The sequence below is a fragment of the Balaenoptera acutorostrata genome, chromosome 18 (assembly GCF_949987535.1).
Source record: "Balaenoptera acutorostrata chromosome 18, mBalAcu1.1, whole genome shotgun sequence".
Taxonomy (NCBI): Eukaryota; Metazoa; Chordata; class Mammalia; order Artiodactyla; family Balaenopteridae; genus Balaenoptera; species Balaenoptera acutorostrata.
Genome location: NC_080081.1, coordinates 76,400,759 through 76,413,916, shown reverse-complemented (window position 1 = coordinate 76,413,916; position 13,158 = coordinate 76,400,759). Strand labels below are relative to the sequence as shown.

The 13,158-nt window shown below is 48.9% G+C and overlaps 1 protein-coding gene across 1 annotated transcript in view; it reads right to left on the bottom strand.

Moving 5' to 3' along the window:
• Positions 1-2,296, bottom strand: part of USP12 (ubiquitin specific peptidase 12) — a 78,291-nt gene extending 75,995 nt beyond the window's left edge. Inside the window, exon 1 of the mRNA XM_057532986.1 lies at positions 1,899-2,296. Coding sequence (XP_057388969.1) covers positions 1,899-1,946 — 48 coding nt within the window. The 5' untranslated portion in view covers positions 1,947-2,296. The remainder of the gene's footprint in view (positions 1-1,898) is intronic.
• Between the last annotated feature and the right edge of the window lie 10,862 nt (positions 2,297-13,158).

The following is a 13,158-nucleotide window of genomic DNA, read 5'->3' as shown; positions in this document are numbered from 1 at the left end:
TGAAAACAGTGAAGAGCAACACATCACTCCAGAAACTCTAGACTTTGACAGTGAACTATGACCTGACAATCTGTGTAGCTCAGCAATCTGGTAAGATTATCACTTTCAAAGACTTAATTATCACATTCCTTTTGAAAGAGAATAATAACTGGCATATCTAAAAATAATTAATCTACCTGACCCTTGGAAATCCTTTTATTACAGTCCCTTTGGGCTTCCCTGGTGGCGCAGTGGTTAAGAATCCGCCTGCCAATGCAGGGGACACGGGTTCGAGCCCTGGTCTGGGAAGATCCCACATGCCGCGGGGCAACTAGGCCCGTGAGCCACAACTGCTGAGCCTGTGAGCCACAACTACTGAAGCCCGTGAGCCACAACTACTGAAGCCCACGCGCCTAGAGCCCGTGCTCCCCAACAAGAGAATCCACCGCAATGAGAAGCCCGCACACCCCAACGAAGAGTAGGCCCCGCTCGCCGCAACTAGAGAAAGCCCGTGCGCAGCAATGAAGACCCAACATAGCCAAAAATAAATAAATAAATAAATAAAATTTTTTAAAAAAATAAAATTAAAAAAATACAGTCCCTTTAACATCAATGGTTCCTAAAATATGAATTGTGCAAGAAAAACAAACATCCATTTGAGGAAATGGATTCTTCATGATTCTTTCTTCAGTGTGATGTCTTTAATACTGTAGATTTTAATCCCACTTGATTTCAGCCATTTTTATACTGTTCCTCAGCGTGCAGTACAGAATCTGCTTCTAAAGCATCTTTTCGATCTGATTCACCGCTCCTTAAAGAAAGGTATATGAAACGTACCACCCTTAAATGGAAGATTGCTGGGGGGGATCTCCCACATGCATAAAAAGGGCTGATAGACGTAAAACAGAAGGAAAGATTTCAGAAGTCTTTAATAACATCATCAATAGGCCCACGTGGTGAAAAATAACTTTTTTTCTGTGATGGCTCATACTTAAGATCGCAAGACGTAAGTCATAAGGAGCTAATGAAACGAATTCGCCCCACAGTGTGGAAAACTGACCAACCACAAAACACCAAGATTTAAACGCACCCACGTTTTGCTCAACTCGGGACTTTTCCACAGGTATTAGCACTTTTCCCTTAAAGTCGATTTAAAAGCCCCAGTAAAACACAGACAGCAACCCTTGCCGTCAGTTCCTGCACAGAAACACTTCAAGCCACACACTGATGCGTCTGGGGCGTTCAAGTAAACAAATGACAGGAATGCTTAAGCTATTTTCAAGATCAACGTGGATTCCCAAAGACAAGACTGCCACCTGGACACGCGGCTGGAAACGGGAGAGCTTGTTCCTCTCAGGAGAAAAGGGGGAAAATTTCGACAGCACTTATTTAAAGTTTCCACCTTCACACACACCCCCTTCCCCTCGGCGCCGGCGGGGACTCGGCCTCGCCAGAGGCGCGGGGAGGAAACCTGAGCCGACTTCCGTGCCCTCACGCCGGTAAGGGGACCCTGCCTTCCCGCCGCAGCCCCTCGCCCGCCGGGGACCCTCCCGGCCCGGCCGGCCGGGCCCGAACCCGCGCGCCGCCGGGCGGAAACGCGGGCGCCGCTCGCGTGCTTCCACCTCCGGCCCCGGCCGGGCCCGCGCCCCGGCTCGCGCGCCCACAGCCCGGCGCCTCTCCGCTCCGCCCCGGCGCCGCGGGGACCCGCGGCCGAGCCCAGGCACCGACGACCCGCGCCGCCCCCGCCGGCCACCCTCGCGCGCCCGCCTCGCGGGGCCGCTCCGCGCTCGCTTGCGCCCCGCCGTCCAACCGCCCCCGCCCGGCCCGCGCCGCCCCCTCCCGGCCACGGCCCCGCGCTAGGCCCCGCGGGCGGCGAGGGCGGGGACGAGGGCCACCCGCCGCCCTCCCGCAGCACCTACCATGGTACAGATGGAGGCGAATTTGGAGACTGTCATTAGGATTTCCATCCGCCCAGCGCCATCTTCCACCCAATCACAGCGGCGGCGGCGGCGGGCGGGGGAGGAGGGCAGCCGGGCCGCCCGCTCGCACCGCAGCCAGCGGGCGGACCCCGAGCTGCTGCGGACCCACGCACCGAGCCTGCTCAGCCGCCGCTGCCGTCGTCGCCGCCGGCGCTCCGGCACTCCCTGCCGCGGGCCCCAGCCCCCGCCTGCCGGCTGCCCGCCCGCCCCCGGCTCCTCCCCGGCGCAGGGCGCAGCCGCTGCCTCGGGGCCCGCGCCTGCCCGCGAAGCCTCCCGCCGCACACCCCGCCCAGTGCGCTGGGGAGCGGGCTCCGCCGAGGCCCTAATGCCCGGCCTGCTGGCAGCTGCGCGGCCTGGCGGCGCGCCCCGCCCACTCCCTCGAGGCCCCGCCCACTCGCCGCGCCGGCCCCGCCCACTCCCCGCGGATGCCTCCCGGGCTCCGGAGCGCGCGACTCGGAGAACTCCCGCGCCGACTCCACCCCGCGCTCGGCCGGGGCGGGGCTCGGGCGGGCCACCGCCTCTCGCCCGCGGCCCTCGCGGTCCTAGAGCCCGCTCTCCGCGAGAGGGACAAGGGTGCTGGGGGCGACCAGCGTCAATCCTGGAAGGGGCTGACCAGCAGCCTCTACCAAGGGCGAGGGAACAGCTAGCCCAGACAGAAAACTGAGGGGGTGATCTCGATAATTCTGGGTGCGGTGGGAGGAAACCTGCTTCTGAACGGTTAAAATAGCCCGGGTCATCCAACGTCCCAAGCACCTAAAATGTAAGGTGGTTTGTTTCTTTTTACATACATTGGGTGAATAACCTGAGTCAGAACACCGTAATTTAGCGAAAGACAAATTAATTAATTAAAAGTGAAAGAGGCAAAGAAGAAACTATATTTGGCTCCTTGAATTAAGAAAAGTAAATTATGGGGAAGGGGGCGAAGCTGATTTCCGCCCGCTTGTTGGCCATAAATTTAGAATTTGGTTATAAATATAGTATCTAAATATACTTGTTCTGAAAGTTGAGTTGCAAAATAGGGAAGGATCTCAACCCAGCAGTGATGATGTTATTCCCAGGGACAAGGAGTCCCGCAAGTAAGAAAAATGTCGTGTGAGAAATGCTGAAGCAGTATTAGCCAGGGGGGATAGTTCCTACTTTCCGCTTTGATAAAATGCATCATTGCACCCTGTTCTTCGTGCCAGACAGCTCAGCTTCGTTTCTTCCTATTTGAGAAAGAAGTTCAAGTTAGTAGAATAACTTTATAAATTATTGTATTAGAAAGCTTGTGATTTTTCACGATTGAAGAACTGATGGGATGCTTCTTTAGGTTCCCCCATTTCAGTGGGGCAGAAATGATAAATGGCAGACGGCTCTCTAAAATCAGATATGCCTTAACTCTTCAGTTCAAAACATTTAAAACACAAAACATTCAAACAAAATTTAGGTGAAAAATAGATTTCTGGTACATGCATGCTGTTTCCATAGTGATTTCCATTATAAGCTTGCTTGGGGGAAACAAAATTGCAAACAGAATATAGCCAAGTCCCATAGTAGCTGGCCTGCTGCTCCAGGCACCTGCCTCCCTGGAAGCCGGGACTTCCCTCTTTGCCCTGATACCCGAGCCAGTGCTAGAATGTGCCAGAACCACACATTCAAGTAGCTGGGGTGCTCACCTCCCCATTCCCCTGCCTAGACTTGGAAGTATCACCCCCCTGAGCTGTTTCTTGCTATGTTCCATCCTGCTTAGACCTCCAGGGCATGCCTGGGCCTCCTACCAGTGTTGCCATGCCCATGACAGACTGGACCCTGTCTGTCTCATCTATTTGGATGAAAGTCTAGTTGTCATTCTGTCCCGTTGAACAGGCCTAATGTGCCAGAATTTGAGCCCCATCTCCATCTCGGCTGCCCACCAAGATCTCTCCTTGTCCATGGGACAGAGGCCACCAGCTTTATACGTAAGTGTATGTAAGAACAAGGGCTTTTCTAAATGGATTTCTGGTAGAATTATCTGAAGTTGTGTTTAGTTGATGTTATAGCCATCTAAATTCACAGATGAGGGACTTCTCTGGCAGTCCAGTGGTTAAGACTCCACGCTTCCAATGCAGGGGACACACGTTTGATCCCTGGTCGGGGAACTAAGATCCCCCATGCCGCGTGGCGTGGCCAAAAGATTTAAAATTTTTAAAAATTTAAAAAATAAGTTCACAGGTGATAACACAGATCCTAATAGCAAACCTCCCAATGCCTCGCCCCCCCAGCGTTAAGGTTGAGTGGAAAGGCACAAAGGTAAAGAGAGAATCTTCCACGTGCTAGGCGCTGCACTGGGGTGTTTTTTTGTTTGCTTGTTTGTTTTTTACCATATGTAATGCAGATGAAGATAAGATATAGCTGAAATGTCACACTTGTGCCCCCAGAGCTTGAAAGGGATCATCTGGACTTAGAATACAGTTTTTACCTGCAGCCGTATCAGCTTTACAAAGAGCTTCATTGTACGTAGGGAAAGATGAGTTTGTGTACAACTGACCTCTTTCAGGCCTTCCTGAGTGTATCAGCTACAAATTACACCCTGAAAACTTCAGGGACCAAGCAAGTAAACAGATTAGGGCAAGCTTATTCCATTTGGTTAGCACGATGTTTTTAAATGGTTTTGTTTGAATAATTTTACACAATCCTTTATGGTCCAGTTCCTTGCAAGCCACTTCATCTTTTCTGTTCTCTTCCTGTCTCCAGTTAACCACGTGTCACTTCATATATTTCTGCCACCTCTCTTTTCCCCGAAGCCATTTGGGTTTGCACCAGCTGACATCAATGAGTGAAATGCTGCCCTTGATGGGGCGAGGAAGGATGTGGTGGAGAGCGCTTGGAGAGGCACGTAAGACAGCCACAGTGACAGGGAGTGCTTATCAAGGAATTACGCATGCACCAAGCATTTTCTCAAATCCCCGTAACAACCCAGTGCAGTAGGTGCTATTACTGTCCCCATTTTCTAGATGAGGAAACGGAGGCACAGAGATAACTTTCCCAAGGTTGCACAACTAATAAATGATGGAACAAGGATTTTAACCCAGCTCCAGAGGCCACACTTGTATCCACCCTGCTAACCCAGCTCAAGTCAAAGTGCCTCATTTTGATTCTAACAGAAGGAGGCTGAGAGGCACTCACTCCTTTGGGACCAGGTTACAGCTACAAAATAAACGCAGATAAGTATTTCTTTGTCTCACTTCCCTCATCTGGAAAATAAGGGTAATGATTATGCCTACCCCAGAGGGGTGTGACAAGGATAAAACATGGAGACACAGTTAGAAAAGTGCCTGGCACTCAGCATAGACTGGAGAGCTTTGAATGGACATTCAGTAACAACATTTGAAAAGTCAGGATGGGCAAGTACAGCCCTCAGGCTGCCAGTTTACTCTCTGATGTAACAAGCCTCTGCCGTGTGCCAGTCGCCTGATTAGTATTTTAGATGCATTTTCTAATGTAACCTCCCAGGGCCCTTGGAGCTGGATCATTTTGTGCTCATTTTACCACGTTCACCACGGCCCTGCCCAGCCAGCGCAGGGCCAGGGGCCACGCCCAGACACTGACTTGAAAACCCAGGGTCTCTCCCCTTCCCTACCCTGCTCGTTGACAGCTGAATGAATTAACCTGCTTGGTGGCGTTAATTAACATCATCCAGCTGTCCAGAGGTGGATGTTAATCAAAACAGTGATGTTCTTTTGTTGGTTTGAATCAACGAATCAGTGACTTACTTTTCAAGGCTGATTTCTGATTCAGATGAGTAAAGTCAAAGCATATGCCCTATGGATATATGACTCTGATTTGCCGGGCAGCATGGCATATAGCTAATGTATCTAAAACGTTGTCGTTATTTAAATCTAGGTTTTCAAAGAGGGCCAAAGGCACAGCCCCTTTACATTCTATTTAAAACTGAAAAATGAGTTCATTCATTAAAACATATCTATTGGTCATCTACTGATGATTAAGAGAAATCTGTGCGCTCAGGGAGCACACAGTCCATTGGGGTAGACAGATGAGTTTTATGGAAAATGAGCTGGGAGAATGGAGAACTAAGTGCAGTCAGCTCTGAGGCGGGTGAGACTAACCCTGCCTGCAGGAGGAACAAGCTGAGGACAGCCTCACAATCCAGAAGAATAGGATGGACAGTGGCGGGGGAGGGGAAGGCAGAGGGAAAGTCAGGTGCACTGACCCATAGGAGCCAGAGGTACGTGTAAGGCTGCGGCACTGAGTGTTCTGTGGAGTTTGTGGAGATGAGTGTGGAATGTTAAGGGGACAATCTGACCCACAGTGACACCAGCAGGGATTATGATCTCTGGAACCTCTACCATCATATCCATCAGTACTAAGTGGTAGAATCAGCCTACCTAAAAACCTGTTCCTTGTTCTTCATAATCTCCATTTGGATTCCCACCCTGGAATTTCTTGAGGCTAAACATGGCAGAGAATCCCAAGGAGACATCAAACTAACAGGTATGTACCTGGGGAGAAAACCTTGACTTCTGGTGAGCACAGAGGTAAACTGGAGTATTTTCTTTTGTACTTAGCTGCTCGCTAAGCAGGGCCTGACTGCAGGAGGCTGGGGAGGATGATGGGGAGTGTCCCGGCTGTTTAGGAAAAGTGCAAAAGTTGCTGAGCTTAACTTGAGAAGGGGATACCTTTTCAGATGCTTCCATCAGCCACCCCTATCTTCTGTGAAAAGGGGAGAACAGAGCGAGACAGAGCCATAAAGCGACAACCCTGGATACAAACATGATCCATTCCAGTCATGTAATTACTCAGCAATGTGCATCTGAATTGCTTTTTTTAGTCAACACATATCTGTTGAGTACCTCCGACTCGTGAAGTCTTGTGGGAAACAGGGAACAAAGAAGCTCGTTCCTTCAAAAAGCGTGTCATCGGGACTTCCCTGGTGGCGCAGTGGTTAAGAATCTGCCTGCCAATGCAGGGGACACGGGTTCGAGCCCTGGTCCGGGAAGATCCCACGTGCCGTGGAGCAATTAAGCCTGTGCGCCACAACTACTGAGCCTGCTCTCTAGAGCCCACGAGCCACAACTACCGAGCCCGTGTGCCACAACTTCTGAAGCCCGCATGCCTAGAGCTCGTGCTCTGCAACAAGAGAAGCCACCACAATGAGAAGCCCATGCACCACAATGAAGAGTAGCCCCCGCTCGCCACAACTAGAGAAAGCCCGCGTGCAGCAACGAAAACCCAATGCAGCCAAAAAATAAAATAAATTTTAAAAAAAGGAAAAAGTAAAAAAGCATGCCATCTAGTTGAGAGAGAAGACTTGTACACAAATCACTTTAAGTACCAGTTGTGTGATTTATAGTATTATAAGGGTTCAGAGAAGAAAGTGATTGTTTCTTCTTTGGGTCATCCAAAATGCTACCCCTTACTAGAGAGTAGGGTCACCTGATCCAAAGGGAAAAGTTGGAAAATCTCAAAGAGTAACATAATTATGTCTTTTAAGTAACATTTGCCTCTGTCTTATTCCTCAAGCACCGACAAGCTCCATGCCACCTCTGAGCGTTTGTTCTGGCCGTTCCTTCTCCCTGGAACACTCCCCCTCCTTTACAGGGTCACCTCCTCTGGCCCTGATGCCACCAGATCCCCTCCTCTCGTGTAAGCTCAAGAGAACTGGAACCCTGTCTATCTTAGAGCTCTGTCCCCAAGGCCTGAGAAAGAACAGTAAGTGCTCAATAAATAAATGTTAGTGAATGAACGGAAACTGATAAACACCTACACTTTAAGTATGTCCGCCTCCAGAGCAAATAAAAACAGAAGAATCCTGGTACATAGAGCTGATTTATCTTGACTAATCAACACAATGAATGTGAAGTCTCACAAAGCACTCGCAGATACTCTGCTGTTTCTCTGACTGTCTTCGGTCTGGAGTTTCCCATTTTCAGTTCAGCATTTGCTCAGCTCTTGTAAGAAGGTTCATCAGAAAAAAAAAGAAAAAAAGGGAAAGAAAAGAAAATGTACTTTCTGGACTCCAGAAAGCCTCAAGCATCTACAACTTCCCCAATCACAGCTCTGATTTTCTTTATTGTGCCTTTAGGTTTTTTCCTCTGGAGACAGCTTCTTACTTCATCCTGCCCTCTCCTTAACAACCTACTTCTCAAAAATGTCAGGGTGGTTTTTCTATATGATTTACCAGAGTTTAACCATACACTTGGAGTTTGTATTGTAAACGTTTGGCTCTAACTTGTGATTTTACTGCCATTTTTGCATCTTCCGGCCCACCGGGCCTCCTGGGCACTTGACCTTGAGGAACCTGACTAGGGCACCTAGTACAGGGCAGTGTACCCCCTGGGGGTTTCCTGAGACACACAAGCTCTGTCGTCACTTCAGACAAACAGGCATGGCGCCCACTTCTTCTTTTTAAAAATTATTGAAACAGCAGAGCATAGCAATGTTAAACAAAAGCAAAAATTCCAAAATAGATTTAGCATACAGAAACTCCTGTCAGACATAACAAGAAACTGTTCATGGTGATTTCCCAGGATTGTGGAAGTGGGAATGGATGAATTGGGGAACAAGATGGAAGAGAGAATTTTTACTGCATACTTTTTATGCTTTTTGAGTTTGGAAACATGCAAATGTATAACTATTTCAAAAATTAAGTAAATTGAATTTTTTTAAAACTTAAATAAAAGACAGTTATGTGACAATATTTTTAAATTACTAGGCACAATCCAAACCAAAAAAAAAATTTTTTTTAAGTAACTTAGTGCAAGCCCAGTTCAATTCTGGTCTGTCTCTGCCTAAATAGAACACACACTTGAACTCTGACACTTCCTTCCTTAGGACTCTGTTTGGGCTCTTCTGCCTGCATTGGCTCAGACTCTGCAAGTTAAGAAAGATAACAGTCTCTTTACAGAAGGGCAAGCTTTTGTTTGCCTGCTTCAAGAGGGCTAACCATGGGTGCTTCTCCTGCTCTGTCAAAAGGAAGAGGTTGCGGAGGAAATGAGAGATGGGAAGAAGGGAGGTGAACTCAGAAAATCCTCTCTGTTCCTGGCGCTCCATCCTCAAGGCCCAAACAGAAAAGAGGTGAAGTGATCCCAGTTCCTCACGTGATCACGTAATCAATGATCACATGACCACCATTACCCAACACCTGTCCACAGCACAGTCCTGTGCTTTTCCCCAGCACAGGAAGAGTGCTCATCTTCCCAGGCATCTTAACCTTTCCTGGGTGTTTTTGTAGGGCTTTTTTTTTTCCTTTCCTTTAGCCTTTCCCAATTCCCTCTGGTCAATTCTACTAAGCGTGGTAGAAATTTTACTTTTTTTTCCTTTTAACAACAGTTACACATAGGAGCAGATATATCTGCTTTCTGACACAAAACTTGAGGATACACAAATGACAGATGATACCAGAATTTCTTTTAATAGGTCTTCTAGGTAACAGGGAAACGCATGCCCATCTTTCCAAGGCTCAAGCCCAGGGCTGCTCCTTTTTTTTTTTTTTTTTTAAATTATTTATTTATTTATTTATTTATGGCTGTGTTGGGTCTTCGTTTCTGTGCGAGGGCTTTCTCCAGTTGCGGCAAGTGGGGGCCACTCTTCATTGCGGTGCGCGGGCCTCTCACTATCGTGGCCTCTCTTATTGCGGAGCACAGGCTCCAGACGCGCAGGCGCAGCAATTGTGGCTAAAGGGCCTAGTTGCTCCGCGGTATGTGGGATCTTCCCAGACCAGGGCTCGAACCCGTGTCCCCTGCATTGGCAGGCAGATTCTCAACCACTGCGCCACCAGGGAAGCCCAGGGCTGCTCCTTTTGACAACCTGAGCACACAGTGTCCCCAGAGGAACTGCTTCCTTGTCTTTGCTGCCTGTAAGCAGCAAGGAGCTTTTTATTTTAAGGATTCCACTGTCAATCATTACTAAGAAATAGGAAATAGACGACGAAAATAATAAATAAGGGAAAAACAGATTTTATAAAGCTCTACGGTTGTTAGTAGTAGTCGACTTCTGAGATACCAAGGGGCTTCAAGTTAAGAATTAGGGTGTCGCCTTGGCTGAAGCCCTCCCCTCCACCCCCAGAGGATGTCCAGTCTGCGATCCTGAACAAGCCCTTTACCCTCTAAGCTCCAGTTTCCTCATTATACGAAGGCAAGATCCCTACTTCATCAGGTTGTTGGGGAGATTAAATGAGATACTGCACAGAAGGACTCAGAAACACAGCTGGTCCCCGGGATGAGTGAGATAAAAGAGTGCCTGTCGGTTTCCCTGGATTCTTTCTTCTTTTCTCCTCAACAAGATGATTCAGTCAGAACAGTGTATGGTTGCTTGATTCAAAGAGTAATGAATTCACAATAACCAGATGTGGAAACAACCCAAGAGTCCATCAACGGATGAGTGGATAAACAAACTATGGCAACTATATATAATGGAATATTATTCAGCCTGAAAAAGGAACAAAATTCTGACACATGCTACAATATGGATGAGCCTTGAGGACACTATGCTAAGTGATATAAGCCAGTAGCAGAAGGACAAATACTGTATAATCCTACTCACATGAAGTATCTAAAATAGTCAGATTCCTAGAGGCAAAAAGTAGAAGAGTGGAAGCCAGGGGCTGGGAGGAGGGGGAACGGAGAGTTGGTGTTTAATGAGTACAGAGTCTCTGTTGAGGCTGTTGAAAAGGATCTGGGTATACACGGTGGTGATGGTTGAACAGGAATGTGAATGTACTTAATGCCATTGAACTGTACACTTAAAAATGGTTAAAATGGTAAATTTTATGTTCTATATATTTTAGCACAATAAAAAACAATCATTAAAAAAACTCACCAAGGACTTATAGATAATGCCAGTGTTCCTTTATACTGACTTCCTTTGCCCTCTGGCCTCACAGATCACTTCCGTTATGTTGACTTGCCTACAGATTCGCCTCTTCTGCCACCCTTAGGCGCTGTCTTCTCAGCGCTCCCAGAGGTCTGCCTGGGGATCCCTGCTCCATTCTGAAGCATGACCGGGATGCAGAGGCTACAAACACGCCAGGTATGCCTGTGGCTCAACTTGAAACCAGGCCTCGGTCCCTGCCCCTCTGCCCATCTGCTTCAGTGCTTCTCCTTCACAGACTTCCCTGGTCTCCCTCTTTTCCACCTGTGCTGACCCTTTGGATCGAGTGACTTAGCTTTTGGCTTGCCCGCTTGGCTGGGCACTTGGCCCTGCGAGGTTCAGCTTCCTGTACCTGCTCCCCGACGACTCTGAGTCTGCCAAGCAGCTGAGGTCATTTTCTGCGTGTCACCAGCAGGAGCCACCAGTCACCGAGGCTGGACACTTGAGCATCACCCATCTCTGCTTTCCCTCCTCTGCCCTTCCATCAGTTCCACCTCAGGAACACCTAGTGTATGTGTTTCCTTTGGGACCCGCCCTCCCATCCCGCTTGAGATCAGGGCCCAGCATCCCCTAATGAGCCACCGCACCAGCCTCCATTCTGGTCTCCCTCCTCTGGTCTGGGTCCCTCTGGGCCTCTCTCCCTGGGACAGCCAGAGCTGTTGCCCCCAGATGCAAATCTGGGCCTGGTGCTCTCCTGCCGAGAAGCTCCACAGGTCCCCAGGGCTGGAGGACCAAGCTGAAGTTCTCTGCTTGCCAAGACAGGTCCCTCGCATTGGCGCCCACCTGCCACACCAGCTCCCCCGCAACCGCGCCCCACTCCTCATCCCAACACACCGAGGTCTCCCTCTCCCCGCGGGCTTCTGCCACCTCTGCCTTCGCCCACGTTGCTCCTCCCGCCGAGAAGGAGCATGTGGCCTGGTTTGCCCAGAACAGTCTCTGTTTACACCTGTTGTTCGGTGTAATTATTAATAGCCTTCCTTTCACTCTCCCAAGTGTCCTGGCTTAGGCAACAAGTTGTGTGGTCGCTGCATTTGCCCTAATTCTTCACCTGGCAAACCTCCGCTCATCCTCCACGATCTGCTGGATGTCGGAGGTGCTGCGAAGCCTTGCCCGTCTCCTGCAGGTGGTGCCCACTCAGCCTTCTCCCTGCAACTTCATGACAGTGTTTATCACAGCGCATTGTTAGGGAATCGTCTGTCTCAACTGCTAGACTCCTGGAGTCTTGTATATCTTCTCATCCCCAGCACTCAGAAGAGTCCCTGACATAAAGTAGGTGATCAATTAAAGTTTGCTGAAGAGGAATGGAAAAGATAAATTCATTTATTAAGTGAGAACTATGTGCCCGGCGCTGTTCCAGCTGCTTGGCAAAGCAGACGACCATCCACGTTCTCATGGAGTTCACATTTAAGGGGAGGAAATGGACATAAGTTAGTTTCTGAACAGATCACTGGCGGGGGTAGAGGTATGGGATTTGCTTTGACCAAGCGGGCTCACCCCCAGAGCTGGGCTGTCCCCTTGAGGCACAAGGCTGTCTGAGGGATGAAGACCACCTTGGCCAAAGCAAGCATTCGGTCAGAAGGGAAGAAGCAAAATGTGTTGAAGAAAGCGGGGTCAGGGAGATGCTAGGATGCTGGCTTTGAAGATGGCAGAAGGGGGCACAAGCCAAGGAAAGGGGGTGGGCCCTCAAAGCTGAAAAAGGCAAGGAAATGGACCCCTTCCTGGAGTGTCCAGAAAGGAATACAGCCCCATCCAGATCTTGAGTGTAGCCCAGTGAGACATGTGTCAGACTTCTGATCTTCAGAACCAGAAGATAATAAATTTAAGTTCTGAAAAAAGGAGAAGGGAAGAAGCAAGGAACAGATGCTGGGTAAATGCATCCATTTGGTAGGATTAGGGGAACGATCCACTTCCAGGCCAGAGCTGCCTCTGGTAATGTCTTCTTTCCATCCTGTCAGCGTATCTCTGGGGCAGTATGTATAACTCGTTTGAATGTAATTCAGAATGTTATCATAAAGCCGTGGATGAGTAGCCCCCCTGGGCACACACCGCGTTAGAACCTGTTCACATTAGTACGGGGTCAGGATCAGTCAGCCTTGTCATGGAAACTTTCCTCAACCATTCTTGCTCCCTAACACTTACATTAAGCACCACTGATAGTCATTTTTAGTCATCATAATATCAAATCTGTACGAAAATATTCCCAGATTGCTCCCATTCAAATATTAAAATAAAAACAAATCAACAGACATGAAAATGGCAATATGGTCTATCCCGTGGACATAGTTCCAACAGAAGAAGGCACTCAGGGCACAGTAATTACCAGGCCAGACCTCTTCAGGATTAGGTCTACCCT